The sequence below is a fragment of the Natrix helvetica genome (assembly GCF_964273705.1).
Source record: "Natrix helvetica genome assembly, chromosome: Z".
In the NCBI taxonomy this organism is placed as follows: domain Eukaryota; kingdom Metazoa; phylum Chordata; class Lepidosauria; order Squamata; family Natricidae; genus Natrix; species Natrix helvetica.
Genome location: NC_138554.1, coordinates 728,208 through 744,291, shown reverse-complemented (window position 1 = coordinate 744,291; position 16,084 = coordinate 728,208). Strand labels below are relative to the sequence as shown.

The following is a 16,084-nucleotide window of genomic DNA, read 5'->3' as shown; positions in this document are numbered from 1 at the left end:
GACTTATGACAACAATGGAGCCGAAAATAACTCTTGCTAAGCGAGACAGTTGTTAAGTAAGTTTTGCTCCATTTTACGACCTTTCTCGCCACGGTGGTTAAGTGAAACACTGCAGTCATTGAGTGAGTCACCCAGTTGTTAATTGAATCTGCCTTGCCCGTTAGAAGGTCACAAAAGGGGATCACCTGACCCTGGGACACTGCGACTGTCATAAATATGAGTCAGTGGCCAAGCGTCTGAAATTGGATCACAAAACCACAGGTTGTAAGTGTGAAAAACGGCCATAAGTCCCCTTTTCAGTTTTGTTGAAACCTTGAACGGTCACTAAATGAGGACTACCTATAGAGGTTCAACCTTTACAATAGGATGTTTCAGCTTCAGTCGGCCCTGATTTGATTGACACCTGCCAGGTAGGCAAGAGGAATGATTGATAAGGAATGCAGCTATCCATCCACCAGGGCCTTCGTTAACATTGAAAAGTGAAAGTCGATTAGCCTTTTATTCCATCAATAAACATTTTCAGCCGCTGACGGATTAACCAAGAAGGAGGAAGGAGAGGGAGTGAAAGACTGGAGGGAGGAAAGAAGGAAGGAAGGAAAGAAAGGAGGGGTGCAGGATTCCTGTCTTATTACATAGCAATAAATCAATTCCATTTATAGCAGACCTTGCTGCTGATAAATCCGGGCGGGGGTGGGGGGGGGGTGATGGGTGGGGGGAGTGGGCCAAGAAGGGGGCTGCCATTCCATTGGGGGGGGAGGGGTTGTAATTAACCGGGGGGGGGGGGGCACAAGGCACATTCTATTGCATAGCAATATTCCAATAATTCATAGTGAACCCTGTCACTGATAAATTAAGAATCGGGGGGGGGGGGGGAGAAGGAAAGGAAGAGTAAAAGGGGGTGGGGGTGCAACGAGACCCCTATGCGTGTGCAACTCACACGCATGGGCTTGCAAAAAAAAAGTGCAATGCCATTCTGCCAAAAGGATCTGCTTTGCAAGGACTTTTGGGGTGGGTGGGTGAACCAGAAACTGAGGGGAGCATCTAAACACCAGAGCTATCATTAGGGGCCCCTGCCCCCCCCAGCCTCAAATTGGGGGTCTTGGCTCAGAAGTTGTTGTCGATGTTCCAGACGTCCCCGCTGAGGGCGTTGGCGGCCCCCTGCAGCGTCCAGGTGACGAGGGCCAGTTGCCGGCGGAAGAGAACCTCGTCAAACTTCTCCGGGGCCTCCTGCAGGAGGCTGACGTGCTCCAGAAGGGCCCTGAGGGTGTGGGGGCCCCGGCCGTGGATGATGTGTCGGAAGGGGGTCTCGGTCACGGCCACGTACTGAGAGAGGAAGTAGAATTCCACCTGGAGGAGGGAAGCAGGAAGCATAGGGAGGCGTCCTTTGGTCTGGTGGGGGACCCCAAAGGGACACTGCCGGGTTGAGGGATTGAGGGGGGTCTTCTCACCCGTTGCACCCCCAGAGATACCGATCTGTGACCTTGCAGGATTTGGGTCTGGGGGCACTTCTTTTCTGCCTAACAAATGTTATTCAGGCAGCAACGAAAGCAGCTACTTCTGCTTATGAAGGCAGCTATCTCTGTCTTTCCTGAGTTTGCAGCTTTAAGAGGGGTGGATTGCAACTCCCAGAATTCCCCAGCCAATTCAGGGAGTTGCAGTCCACCCCCCTTAAAGCTGTAACACTTGGAAAACAGTTGGAAATAGTTGCAAAGTTGGCTGGGGAATTCTGGAAGTTGAATTCCATCCCTCTTAAAGCTGTAACACTTGGAAAACAGTTGGAAATAGTTGCAAAGTTGGCTGGGGAATTCTGGAAGTTGAATTCCATCCCCCTTAAAGCTGTAACACTTGGAAAACAGTTGGAAATAGTTGCAAAGTTGGCTGGGGAATTCTGGAAGTTGAATTCCATCCCTCTTAAAGCTGTAACACTTGGAAAACAGTTGGAAATAGTTGCAAAGTTGGCTGGGGAATTCTGGAAGTTGAATTCCATCCCTCTTAAAGCTGTAACACTTGGAAAACAGTTGGAAATAGTTGCAAAGTTGGCTGGGGAATTCTGGAAGTTGAATTCCATCCCTCTTAAAGCTGTAACACTTGGAAAACAGTTGGAAATAGTTGCAAAGATGGCTGGGGAATTCTGGGAGTTGAAGTTCACCCCAGTGGGGCAACCCATTTTCTACCCCCACATGCAGTTCTCAGGGGCGGAGTGAGGGAAGAGAGGGGAAACATTGCCCCCTCCCACAGTTCTTTGCAATTTTCCAGGCCAGCAGTCCCCCAGCCCTCCAAGACGCCCCACGCCTCCCCCCCCTGGGCCTCACCCGCATTATGCGGACATTGAACATCCGCAGTAGCCGCTCGTTGTGCTCCTCCGAGGTGTAGATGTCCCGGCGCAACTTCTCGGCGGCTCGCGCATAATCCCCTCTTGCCGAATACATCCACTGCAGGGTGAGACCCCGACTCTGGGCGAGGAAGAAGCAGAGGGGGAAGGGTGTGAATCTTGGGTGTAGGGCGCAGAGGGGTGGGGGGGAACATCACCTGGCAGGTGGCACCACAGGTGAGAGGTCTGTTTTTCACCTGTGTGCCCCCTGCTGGACGCTACAAGAAGCGCACTTGGGCAGAGTAAGCTGGGAGGACGGATGCCAAAGATCAAATTATTGGAAAAGGGGGTACTAGGGGCTCTCTGATTTGGGGCCACTGTGGGGTGCAATGTGGCCCTCCCTCTGCAACATGGGGTGGGTAAGAAGTGGGAGACATCCCACCCCCCAATTTTTTAAGTCTCCCTTTTGAGGAACACTGTTGGAGAAAGCTTTGCAGAAATTGCTCCCCAAATACCGAGTGCCAATTTGTTTTAGGGGTGAAAGCATCAGGCTGGAACCAGGAGACGGGGAGTTCTAGTCAGACAAAAGAGCCAGCCAAGTGACTTTGGGCCAATCGCCAGGAGACGGGGAGTTCTAGTCCCACCTTAGGCACGAAAGCTAACTGGGTGATTTCGGTCAGCCGCTCTCTTTCAGCCCAACCCACCTCACAGGGGGGGGAAGAAGGAGTCCCTTTAACAACCGTGGAGATGAACGACCACCACGCGTACACACACACACAGTCAGGTCGGTCGCATGGCTGGCATTTTTTATGACCGTCACGACTTATGACCGCGCTGGGCAGGCTCCATCGTGGTCGTAAGTCGAGGACTACCTGCGTCCCTTATGACGATGAGGAGGGCTGGGTAGAAACAGGAGGGGGGGAGGGGAGGGCGCCCACCTTCAGCTGGGCGTTGAACTGGTTGAAGTGGGCGATGCGCTGCAGGAGGACGTCCCCGTAGCACCAGTAGTCGAGGGGCAGCAGGTGGTCGTGGCTCAGCTTGATGAGGAGGAGTCCCACCACTTCGGCCACCGTCTTGGCCACGGCGGGCAGGCGTCCCTGCAGAGCCCGGTTGAGGTGGTCGTAGGTGTCCAGCATGGTGTTGAGGAAGGGGTACGGGCGCGAGTCCTGCGGGGGGGGGGCATGAGGCAAAACCTGCAAGGCTGGCATTGCGGGGGGGGGGGGCTACGGACGCTCATGGGGAAGGGGCCGGGGGTCCCATTCCCTCCAGAACGGGTGGGGCGCGGTTGGGGAAAGGATGATGACTGCTGCTATGGGCAAAGACCCCAACCCAATTTCCAGAGGGGTCCTTGACTTACAACAGCCCACTTAGTGACCATTTGAAGTCACAACAGGTGACTTGTGACCGTTCTTCACAGCATCTTTTGTGGTTCACGTGATCTGAATTCAGGCACTTGGCCACTAACTCATATTTACGAGGGTCGCAGTGTCCCGAGGTCACGTGACCCCCTCCCACCTTTGCGACCTTCCGACAAGCGAAGTCAATGGATTCACTTAACAACGGCAGTGATTCCCTTAGCATCCGTGCGAAGGAAGGTCGGGAAATGGGGCAAAACTCCCTTAACAACGGCCACGGTTAGCGACAGAAATGTTGGGCTCGATTGTGGTCCTACGTAACTGGAGGACAAACTGCCTGTCAGTCGTGGGGGGGGGAGGGGGGAGGGCAAGGGGGGGGGCGTCTCACCTCTGCGAAAGAGAACTCCACAGCCGGGACCCCCCCGAAGGAAGTGAAGGCGAAGGCGCTGCTCTCCATGGGAAGGGGCCGGATGCTGAGAAGGGAGAGAAGCCCACCAGGGTCAGGGGAAGTCAAAGAAAAGGGGCGGGGGTGCCAAAAGGGGCATTTCAGGAGAGTTTGACCCCCACAAAAGGCCGGGGGATTCGTTCAGCCCTGCATTTCTCAACCATGGAAACATAAAGATGGATGGACTTTAAACTCCCAGAATTCCCCAGCCGGCTTTGAGAACCTTAGAATTCTGGGAGTTGAAGTCCACCAGTCTTAACGGGGCCAAGTTGGAGTCAACCATCTAAGGAATTCTGGGAGTTGAAGTCCATCCTTGCAAAGGTTAAGAAATGCTGATGAAGCCACTAATTGGATTACTGTCCAATTGTTAGCTGGCCAGTTCTGGAGCTCAGCCCTGATGGGTGGGGGGCCAAGGGGGGGGGTGTACTTGGGGTGGGGGTGTAAATCCTTCTTACCCCTCATTTTCCCAGCGTCGCCCCCGCTCGGTCATCTGCTCGAAGATGCTTTGGCCACTGCGATTAGGAGTGTCCACCTGGAGGAAGGGGGTTGGGGATGGACAGCCACACCGAGACCCCTCCGTCCTGCCCTCCCCATCCCAGAGGCTGCCCCCCCCACTCCCCAAAAGGAGGGGCTCCTCCTCACCTGCTTAAGGACGCTTTCGATGAGGCTGATCAGAGCAGGGCTGGTCTTAGCCAGCAATCTGTCATCTCCTGCGAAGAGACCGGGGCCAAGACTCTAGTCCTCATGCCCAACTTTTTCTGTGACTTCCCCACCCACAGTTGGGGGGGATCTCTACTCCCTTAGCAGCCTCAGATGGCAATGGGGGGGGGACTCTTTCCCCCAAACTCCCTCGGGCAGCTGAGCCCGACGTGCTCCCCCCCCCGCCCCTGAGGCCAGCGGCAGTCTCTCCGGGGAGGGGGCTTCCTGCATCCCCCTCCCCACTCACCCAGAACCGCATTGTCCAGGCTGATGTAGGCAGCGGCCTTTAGATGCAACATGGTCAGGTACCCCTGAAGAGATCAGAGTCTGTTTTAAAAAGGGGGGTGGTAGAAATGGGGGGGGGCTTCCCCTGTTCAGAGACCCAGGAGGAACAGCCCCCCCCCCGCTGCCATGGCTGAGACTCCCTGATCAAGGGGGGGGGGGCAAGAGGCAGACACATTGGTGGGGAGCATTTTGGGGGGCCACGTCCAATTGGTGGGTTCCTAGCGCACCCCACTTTTGCAAAGCCCCCTGAGAAAGGGGGAGAGGCCCCCACCCCCACCCACGCCGTGGACCCCCTCACCTCCAGCCACTCGGTGGAGCCCACGCTGCCAAAGTCGCCTGCATCCCAGCTCACGAAAAGGAGGCTTCTGCGTAGCTGGAACCCTGCAGTGTAGATCATGGGGCCCCCATCACTTCTAGGCAGCTTCTCTCGAACTCATGACCTTCCCCTCCCCCGCAGCCCCAAAGTGGCCCCCAACAGCCCCCGGGGCCCAAAAGCCCCCCCCCCCGTTTGAAAGCAGCCGTCTCTTGCAGTTTTACAGGCCATCCTCGACTTACGACTATTCACTTAGTGACCATCAGAAGTGACAATGCCACTGAAGGAAGTGACTTCCGGCTGCGTTTCACACTTCCGGCCGTTGCAGCATGAGCCCCCCCGTGTTCAAAATGCTTGACAAGTGACTCATTGTACGCCGCCCCGAGTCCTTCGGGAGAGGGGTGCGGCTAATCAAATAAAATTATTATTATTATTATTATTATTATATTTACGATGGTTACAAGGCCCCCCGGGTCATGTGACCTTGTGACCAGCAAGCTCAATGGGGGAGCCGGATTCACTTAAGGACCGTGTGACTAACTGAACAATGGCAGCGATTCACTTAACAACTTGCAGGAAGGAAGGAAGGAAGGAAGGAAGGAAGGAAGGAAGGAAGGAAGGAAGGAAGGAAGGAAGGAAGGAAGGAACGAAGGAAGGAACGAAGGAAGGGGGCAAAATGGGCAAAGCTCACTTCCTGACCATCTCAATTAGAGATGGAAGTTTTAGGTTCAATTGTGGTCGTAGGTCGAGGACGGCCTGTATTGCAGGGGGGCGCTGGGGGTCTTATGAAGTGGGGGTCTTACCGTTCTGCACCATGGCAACAAAAGTCCGGGCCAGTTCGAGCAAGATGGCCGTTCCCACTCCGGACCGGGCAGCTCCGGGCCCCAGGGAGTCCCTCTGGGCCCCCACGATCAGGTAGTGATCTAGTGGATCACAAGAGATCAGTCTCATCTGCAGGAACCCCAAACCCCACTTCCCTCTTCCTCGCCGCACCTCCCCGAACTCTGTGCCCACTGTACCGGGTTCGAATTTGCCCTCGATGCAGCCAAAGACATTGTTGATCATAACCGACTGCCGGACGCTGTGCACCCCAAGCTTCAGGCGGAAACTGGGGTCCCCGGGGCCCAGCAGGTAGGGGACCTCCGGAAGGAGCCCCCTCCAGGCCGGGGGGGCCGGGGGTCCCGCCAACTGCCTGCAAAGGGAACCAGGAGCAACCATGAAGGATGGGCACAGCTGCCCCCCCCACTGTTCCCACCTCGTGTCCCACACAACGCTGCCAACCCCCCCCAAAAAAACCCCTCCAGCTACACACTTGAGCAGGCGGGCAGCCACGGCGGCGCTGATGGGGTGAGCCAGGATTGTGGGGAGCCCCGAGGATCTTACGGGGGGGAACTGGGTGTGGTTGAACGACGGGAAGCCGGGGCTGTAAGGGTCTCCAGCCCCCATGTGGACCTGCAAGGGGGGAAGGAAAAGGGGGGCAGGCTGAGCTGGGAAAAAGCCACGCGAGCCTCCCTGGATCAAGGCAGTCTACCTTGGACCAGGTGCTCTCTGCTTCCACCGCCTGCCCAGGGTATTGGGAGGGCCCCGGCAGGTAGCAAAATGGGGAGGGGGCAGGTTTAACAGCTGCTGCTGACCTCCCCTCCCCCCAAACCTACTCACATGGCCGTAAATGCTGACGTTAGGGAAAAGGCCCAGTTTATGGGGGTCTTGGGGAATGTCGCTGGGGTCCGGGTAGATGAGGATGCCCTTTGCCTGGCTAGCTTCTGCGTTGGCCACCTGGGGGGGGGGAGGAGAAAGTGCTCAGAATGACCCTTCCCCTTTCGCGACCCCCCTCCCTTCCTCAAAGCCCCCCCCCCGAGTCTGTTCCCAACCGAGCCCTCTTGGATGTGTCCCCCCTCCCCAATTGCAAGAGGTCACCCGTCCTGCCCCCTCTGCACAGCGGCACCTCCGGGCCCCAGAAACCTCATCTGCCCCCCATCACCTGACAGCTGAAACGTTCTGAGATGCCCACAAACCAGCAGCCGTAGCCGGAATCTTTCTGCCCGGGATTGAGGTGGGCGGGGTGGGGTGGGGGTGTTTGGTAGAGCAGTGCAGTGGCCTAGAGAGGGAGCTCTCGCCTCCCAAGCAGAAGGCTGAGAGTTCAATCCTAGATAGAGGCCGATATTTCTCTCTCTCTGGGCACCATATTATCTGCTGAACAAAACTCTGCACTGGCAACAGGGAAGGGCATCCGGCCAGTAAAACACTCTTGCTCCATTCAGTTGCTCAGACTCGACCTCGCAAGGGATTATGGGCTCTTTAAATGAAGATGATGATTTTAATTATCCAACTAGGGGGTGGTGCGGTGGCCTAGAGATGGATCTCACAATCAGGAGGCTGTGAGTTCGAGCCTAGATAGAGGCCGATATTTCTCTCTCTGGGCACAATGAGAATATATATCTGTTGAAACAAAACTCCTCATTGGCAACAGGGAAGGGCATCCGGCCAGTAAAACACTCTGCTAGCTCCATTCAGTTGCCCAGACTCCACCCTGCAAGGGATTATGGGGTCATTAAATATATCTGCTAAATATAACTTCGCATTGGCGACAGGAAGGGCATGTGGCCATTCTCAGCTCCATTCAGTTGCCCACCCTACAAGGGATTATGGGCTCATTAAATGAAGATAATGATGATGGTTTTAATTATCCAACTAGGCCTAGCGATGGACTTCTCGCCTCACAATCAGGGGGCTGTGACTTCAAGCCTAGATAGAGGCTGATATTTCTCTCTCTGGGCACAATGAGAATATATATCTGCCGAATAAAACTCCACACTGGCGACAGGGAAGGGCATCCGGCCAGTAAAAGTTCAGCTCCATTCAGTTGCCTGGACTCCACCCTGATGCAAGGGATTATGGGGTCGTTATATGATGATGATGATGATAGGGGGGGAGGGTGCAGCCCGGCTCACCTTTTCGGCGTAGCTGATTTTCCCAACGCGGACGATGACCAGGTGTCCCTGCGCACTCAGCCCCATCTGCTCCAGCACCCCAAAGTCCTCCCTGCGCCCGTAGTTGGCAAAGACGAGGCCGCCCTGAGGGTGGGGAGGGGGGGGTAGAGGCTTAGAGGAAGGGGAGGGGGAGGGGGAGAAATCCCTCCCCAAAGGAAGAGACAATGCAAAACCACCCGTCTCCTCCCGGGCTCTTCTCTTGAGGAGCTTCCAGCCCTGGATGAAGTCTACCTTAATCCCCCATTTGTATTTCTCATTCCTCCACTGACTGAGGGATGGGCAACGACAGGTCGACTTGCAACGATCCATTTAGTGTCCGTGCACTGAAAACGGGGACTTGTGACCGTTTTTCACACTTATGACCATCGCAGCACACACACACATGGGGCCCCGGGATCAAAATTCAGACGCTTGGCCATCGACTCATAGTTATGACAGTTGCGCTGTCCTGGGGTCCCATGATCCCCTTTTGTGACCTTCTGACAATGGGGACGCCAGACTCACTCAACGACCGTTTTATTAAAAACAGCAATGATTCACTTTAAGAACCGTGATGAGAAAGGTCCTAAAATGAGGCGAAATTCACTTAACAACTGTCTAGCTTAGCTTCAGAAATGTTGAGCTCCATTGTGGTCATAATTTGAGGACCAACTGTATGCTAAGTTTAGAACCTGTGGACCCCAATTCCCAGAATGCCTCAATCGACTCCTGGGAATTCTGGGAGTTGAAGTCCAGAAGCCTTAAAGTGGCCGAGTTTGGAGACCCCCCCTCCCCCACCTGCTCCAGACCAGCACGGAGAGCCCCCCCTGGAGACTGGGTGCACTGGAGAGGATTTGTACCCCCGAGTCTCTGTGCTTGTACCGCAAAGGTGCCCTGTTTGGGTCTGCAGGGAGCATTGAAGGGAGCATTGCCCAGTGGGCAGAGCAGCGGGCATTACCAGGACGGTGCCAGAGGCGCTGTAGGGGCAATAAACCTCTGGGTCCTCCAGCTGCAGCTCCTCCCTCACGGCGCCACTGGCCTCCACCCACTGAAGGAAGGTGGGTCTCCCCCTGAAATAAAGGGGGGGTGCAGGAAGGATTAAAAGCCCCCCCCCTGGCCCCTGTCCCGTCTCCCCCCAGGAACCCCCAGCCTCAGCCGTACTGACCGGTCGGGGCGCTGGAGCCCCACGTAGTGGCTATCGGTCCAGCTGTGGTCCAGGCCGAAGGAGGCGAAGGCGTCCAGGACGTGACTGGAGAGAGCGTCCAGCCGAGGGGAGCCAGGGGGGTGGGGGCCCTCGCTCATTTCTCTGCCAAGGAGGGGAGATGGGAATATTTATTTTTATTTTATTTATTTATTCTTCGCATTTCTAAACCGCCCCCTCTCCCAAAAAGGGACTCAATATCATTTATTGGAATCATGTGAATTATACATATTTTAATAAGGGAGTGATAGAATAATTAAATATCATTTGTTGCTATTGATGGTTTTACTAATATTAATATTATTATTGTTGTTATTATTATTATTAATAATAATAATGTCAATAATGAATACTATAATAATTAATTATTATTTGTTTATTGATGTTTTAATATCATCATTATATATTTATATTATATATTTATTATTATTATTATTATTATTAACTAATTATTGTTTGTTGCTATTGATGTTTTATTATTATTGATATTATTATTAATTCTACTGTTAATAATATCAATAATCAATCATCAATAATGAATGTAATAACTAATTAGCATTTGTTATTGATTTATTATTATTATTAATAATAATATCAATAATGAATAATATAATAATTAATTAGCAATTATTGATGTTTTTATTATTGTTGTTGTTGTTGTTGTTGTTGTTACTACTACTGCTACTACTATTGTTACTACTACTAGCCCTGCCCTCACCGGATGGTCTCCTCCAGCTCCTCCTCATTGAGGTACTTCTGGAACATCTCCCTCAAGTCGCCCCAGTAGAGGGGGGGCGGCCCCCGGGGGTCCTCGGCCGGGCGGTAGGGCCCGTCCTCGTTGACCATGGGCAGGAAGTCCCCGCAGGCCGTGCAGGAGCCCCTCCGGGAGGAGACATAGCCCAGGAGGAATCCTGCAGGGGGGCAGCAGGGGAAGGGGGTGGGTTAAGGGGTGGGGGGCAGACTGGCTGAGCTGCCCAGGTTGAAATCTTGGGGGGAGGGTCTGATGCCAACCGTGCCAGGCATCATCATCTCCACTGGGGCTTGGAGAAGAAGACCCCCCCTCTCCCAAAGATGGCAGTCCCTAGGAAACAAAAACAGACAGACCCCCACCCAAAATTGGGGACTCAAAAGGAAGACCATCTCATTGGTCTAATCCCGCTGGAATTGAGTGAGTGGGGGGGGGTTGGGGGGAAATCTGGATGGCGGGGGCAGGGGGAGAAGAGGCCCATAGCCCCTTCCTCACCTACGATGAGCAGGAGAAGGCCCACCAACGCCAGGTAGACCCCCATCTTCCACCGCTTCGGCCGTGCAGGGGGGAACCCAGACTTCTGGCTGCCGGGCGGGGGGACGTTGGGCCCCCCGGCTTCCTCCATCTTGATCTGGAGCCCCCCTGGATCAGGGTCCCCATCGTCCTCGGCTGCGTTGCGGTAAATGGTGTAGGACCTCTGCCCAGGCGTCCTTCGGATCTGGAATCGAGAGGGAGAAGACCAGCCATCGCTTCTCAGCCGGTCTACCTCGCAGGGGTGTTTTTCCAGGAATAGCAGGGAGAGGGTTGGGGGCTTTAAAGGGGTCGGTGTGGGTCAGGAGGGGGGGGATTTCAGGGCTTCCCAGACTTACCGCTCGCTGCAGGCGGGCGCTCCAGACCTCCATCGTCCCCGGTGGGTCCCCGGGCAGCCCTGCCAAGAGAGGCATGCAGGAGTTCTCCAGGGCTCCAGCAGTGCCAGGCGGTTATCAGGGCACACCCTGCCTCCCCCCTCCCCCCGGGCCCTGCGGGTGACGTGCCTGCTGCAGCCGCCTTATCAGCCCCCGGGCGCCTGGAGGGGGTTATCGGGTGGCGCAGGCGGGAGTCCACCCGGTCTCGAGGTTGGGCCCTGTGCAGGAGGCGGGCAGGTGGGGAGGGTACACTCCCCCAAATCTCCCTGAGCTGGTGGCAAAGCAGGGGGGGAGGGGTTTCCAAGCCTGGCCCCTTTAAGGCTTGTGGACTTCAACTCCCAGAACCCCCCAGCAAAGCTGACCAGGGAACTCTGGGAGTTGAAGTCCACCAGCCTTAAAGGGGCCAAAGGTGGACACCCCTGGTCTAAAACCCCCTGCAAACCTCCGCAGAGCTTCCCTCTTGCCACCACCACCACCACCCACTTCTTGCCAAGGTTTTCCCCCTCCTTTCCCCACAGCTTTGGGATCTCCTGGTGGTGCCCTGACCACCAGGGCCAGAATTAGCTCCCTTGGCATCCCAGCGGACAGGCTGCCAAACTGGGGTGCCAACTCCTCGAAGTTCACACCCACGCAGGGTGAATTGGGGTGCGCTGTGCCACCTGCCCTACCTCTCGGGGTCTGCCGTGGGGCTGGGTGTCCTCCTCCCCAGGAAGCCAGATTGCACACAATTGCGTAAGGGGTTGTGGGTCCAAAGGACCACAGCCTGGGTCTTGTGTGGAACTCCCTGCCTTGGGTGGGGAAGGGGAACGCTGCACCAGGTGGGCCTCCGCCTGACTCACCGTGCGGGAAAGGCTGGCTGGTCGATGGGGGGCGGGGGGGGCGCCACGAGGGCTTTTCCCACCCATATCCGGCTTCAGACTCCATTGTTTACCTTCTCTTGCAACACCCGAATTGCTACAGCCGGTCTGCCTTGGTGGGGAGGGGGAACCCAGGGGTCACTCAGACCCACCCTTTTTATTGCTCTTCTGGAGACTCCAACCCCCCCTCCACGTCCGAAGTCTACTTCTGGAGGGAACCGGGCCCCCCACCCAGGTCCAGACCCAGGAATCCCTTTGGGCTGGAGGGGGAGGGGCGCCTCTGGAAATGGGACAGGGGAAATTGAGGGGGGGGCAGCCGATGGATTCCCTTCATTTAAACTCTGCTGAAAGCTAATAAATGAGTTGGGGGTTTCCTCCCTCCCTGGCTGCATTCACACAACCCCCCCCCTGAAACCCTCGAGTGAATCCTCCCCCCCCATTGGGGTTGGCGCCCCCACCAGGCACCAAAATCCCTCACCCAGATTGGCCCCCACACGACCCCTGGGCTCCCCCTGATTCAAACGCTTGCGGGAACTGGGCCTGGGTCTCCTTAGAGGACCTGGGGGAGAGAAACGGTGCCCCCCAACCCCCAAGGGAGGGAAGGGAGGGGTGGGGGAGGGAGGGGGACAAGGGGGCTCTTGAAGATACACCCCCCTCCCCAGCTGTTGGCGTCAACATAAAGACAGACAAAGAATTGGGGAGAGGTATTCACACGGATGCCCCCCCCTTCCCCATACCAGCTCAATGGCATTTGGGTGGTGCCAATCGCTGCTGAGACCCCCAGTCTTGGGGGACCCAGGGCCCCGCGATGCCCCCTCTCCCTCCAAAGAGACGCCAACTCACCCCTGGCTCTTGGGAGGCCCCTGTCCAGCCAGCCCTGGACTGCCCCAGCGGAGTTGGGCGGACAACCCTTGGCCTCCCTGGGCGGCTGCACCTCCCTCTGGGGCGGCCGTAGCATTGCCCCCTCCCAGAGAGAGAGCTGCATTGAGGGGGGGGCAAACTCTGCCTTTCACTGCCCCTCTTGACCAAGTCCCTACTAAACTGCCAAAGCCAGACAGCTGTGTGAAATGTGGGAGGGGGGGCATTGTGTGGCACGCACAGCTTCAACCAAGGGGTGCCTGGGGAGGGCAAAACAGCACCCAGACCTCCCCCCCCCAATGCGCACCCCCTCTTTGTCTTCCGGGCCCCTCCCAGGTGTGTTAGGGTCCCTGGCAATTCTGGGCCTGTAGGTCCCGAGGCTTCTGCTGGTTTGGGGGTGCCAAAGGGGCCGGGCCAGCCAACCCTGATTGGGGGGAGGTGGGGGGGGAATGGGAGACACCCCCCCTCTGGCTGCTTTAGAGTCTTTGCCGCTTGTGTGGGGCTGGTTTGCTGCCAGCTGAGCCCAGAGGAATTCTGGGAGTTGAAGTCCAGACATCTGGCCTGGTCTATTTGGGCCTCTCTGGTGGGTTCAGCTCGGCTTGCCCCTTCCCCTCCTTCCCACCCCGCTCCACAATAAAAGGCACCCAGTTTGTTGGCCCAGCAACTGATCCTCCAGAGGCCAGCGCAGTCTGTCTCTAGCAAGGCAGTTGTCTGGGGGCATTGTGGCTGCTGTAGAGAAGTGGTAGTCCCACAGGTAGAGCACGCAGGACAGCTCCGGGATCCTGTTGGGGTGCAGCCTGGAAAGCTGATTCAGCCGAGGAAGCTGGCAGCCATGGGTGATTTGGCCGCTGACCGGCATCCCCAACTGGGCTCTCTTCCCAGTGCAGCTCCAGGCCTTGCCAGTCTCTCCCTCCTTCTGCCTGGGATATTTTGGGGGAGCCCAGCTCTGGATCCTGCCCGCCGATCCCAGCTTGTGGGAGCTGCTGCTTCTGTTTGGCTTGGCATCGAAGTGGGCACGTGATGGGCGTGGCGGAGGCTGCTTTCTGGCCGGAGACAGGAGTGACCTTCCAGGTGGGGGTGGGGCAGAGGCACATGTGTGTGGGGCAACAATAGGTTGTAAGTAATCCGGAAATCTCCCCTTAAGTGTGAAGTGCCAGCTTTATAGGCTCCTGCTGGTGGTGTCCAAAGATTGGAAACTTTAAGATGGGCAGGCTTCAAACGCCCCCCCCCCCCTCAGAATGCCCCAGCTGGCATGTTGGCCGAGGGATTCTAGGCATCAAACTCATTTCATAGACTAGAATAACAGAGCTGGAAGGGACCTTGGAGGTCTTCTAGTCCAGTGCTTCTCAAGCTTGGCAACTTGAAGATGTCCGGACTTCAACTCCCAGAATTCCCCAGCCAGCATTCGCTGGCTGGGGAATTCTGGGAGTTGACATCCGGACATCTTCAAATTGCCAAGGTTGAGAAACACTGTTCTCTTCCAACCTCCTGCTTCGGCAGGAAGTCCTTCATCATTTCAGACAAATGGTTCTCCAATCTCTTCTTGAAAACCCCCAGGGATGGAGCTCCCACAGCTTCTGGTGGCAAGCAGTTCCCCTGGTTAATTGTCCTCACTGTCAGGAAGTTTCTCTCAGGTCGCTTCCCTCCTTGGTGAGTTTCCATTCCCATTGCTTCTTGTCCTGCCTTCAGGGGCTTTGGAGAGTAGCTTGACTCCTTCTTCTTTGGGGCAGCCCCCAACAGATATTGAAGTCATGGGATCAGAGGGCTGGGAGGGGCCTTGGAGGTCATCTAGTCCAACCCGCCACCCATCTTAAAGTCACCAAGCTTGACTATGGAGTTTGTCCATCATCCGGGTTGTTCCAAAGGTGCTTTTTTTAAAGAGGCAACTGGATTTTCTTCGTTTCTCCTTGGAGACGTTTCGGTTCTCCTCCAGGGAAGCTTCTTTGGCTCTTGAGCATGTGAAGCCTCTGGGATGAGAAGCGAAACGTCTTCGAAGAGAAAACAGAAAGTGTGGAAAAAAGCACCTTTCGGTCACAAAGACTGAGAAAAAGAAGAGAAAAAAAAAACACCCGAGTTAGGCAAAGAAGCAGCTGTGCCTCTGGGGATGTGCAGAGTGCTTCTTCCATCTCCAAAGCTGACTTGCCCATTTTTACACACACACAAACACACACACACAGACGCAGCTTCCTTGGGAGAAAGACAGACACCGTGCAAATATGCTGGCTTGTTCAAGAAAGCAGAGCAACTTTTAATCAAGATCAACAAGAGACTCAGCCCTTCCCTGACCCCACCCGTCTGTCCGTCCGTCTGTCCATCAGGAATTTGCCTCGCTTTTCTCTAAGAACCGATTCGCAAACCAGCTGCTCTTGAAGGAAACACGATAAATATTCAGAAAACTGTACACCTTTAACTTAATATCAAATATAGACTCTCCGGAAACCCCTGAGGGCGGGGGGTCTGCAACCTCGGCCCCTTTAAGACTGGTGGACTTCAACTCCCAGAATTCCTCCGCCAGCGCTGCCTGAGGAATTATGGGAGTTGAAGTCCACCAGTCTTAAAGGGGCCGAGGTTGCAGACCTCCCGCCTTAGAGTAAAACTATACATATGTATACAGGACGCCCTTTAAAAAAACATTAAAGCTGGCTGGATAAATGGCAGTTGTGGGTAAGTCCTCAGTTTACGACTGCTGCTAAGCAAGGCGGTTGGCAAATGAATCACGTCCAATTTCAGGACCTTATGGCCATGGTTGTTAAGCGAAGCATTGCAGTCGTTCCATGAATCTGTTGACTTGTCAGAAGGTCGGGTTAGTGTCCCCAGGGACAGGGCCACCGTCGTAAGTGCGTGACGTGCCAGTGGGGGTGGGGTGGGGCTGCTGTGATGGCCGTAACTCCGAGAACTAGTTCTTTTTTCAGTGCTACGGTAACTTCGAACGGGCGCTAAATGAATGGTCGTAAGTCGAGGACTACTTGCAAACAGGCCAGAGCCAGCCATTGGATGTGCTGCCTGGCAGCTGTCAATCACTCAAGGGGGCACCCTGAGCCCCCTCCCCACTTTCCCACATTTTGTGGATGGGGAATAGAGGGGGGGGCTACATCTTTGTAGAAAGACCCTTCTCTCATTCTGACAGAGGAGGCAGTC

The 16,084-nt window shown here is 55.4% G+C and overlaps 1 protein-coding gene across 1 annotated transcript; it reads right to left on the bottom strand.

The window, feature by feature from the left end:
- Nucleotides 1–480: 480 nt before the first annotated feature.
- Nucleotides 481–13,099, bottom strand: LOC309381404 (transferrin receptor protein 2-like). The gene is made up of 19 exons (XM_081932355.1): nucleotides 12,932–13,099; nucleotides 11,196–11,254; nucleotides 10,822–11,044; nucleotides 10,297–10,489; nucleotides 9,543–9,683; nucleotides 9,336–9,447; nucleotides 8,360–8,482; nucleotides 7,068–7,184; nucleotides 6,721–6,860; nucleotides 6,428–6,600; nucleotides 6,212–6,331; nucleotides 5,394–5,476; nucleotides 5,058–5,121; nucleotides 4,754–4,821; nucleotides 4,567–4,643; nucleotides 4,055–4,139; nucleotides 3,250–3,477; nucleotides 2,313–2,453; nucleotides 481–1,347 (listed from the first exon to the last, which is right to left on the bottom strand). The coding sequence occupies exons 1-19, from the start codon at nucleotides 13,071–13,073 to the stop codon at nucleotides 1,105–1,107; spliced, it is 2,532 nt and encodes an 843-aa protein (XP_081788481.1). The 5' UTR covers nucleotides 13,074–13,099; the 3' UTR covers nucleotides 481–1,104.
- Nucleotides 13,100–16,084: the final 2,985 nt, after the last annotated feature.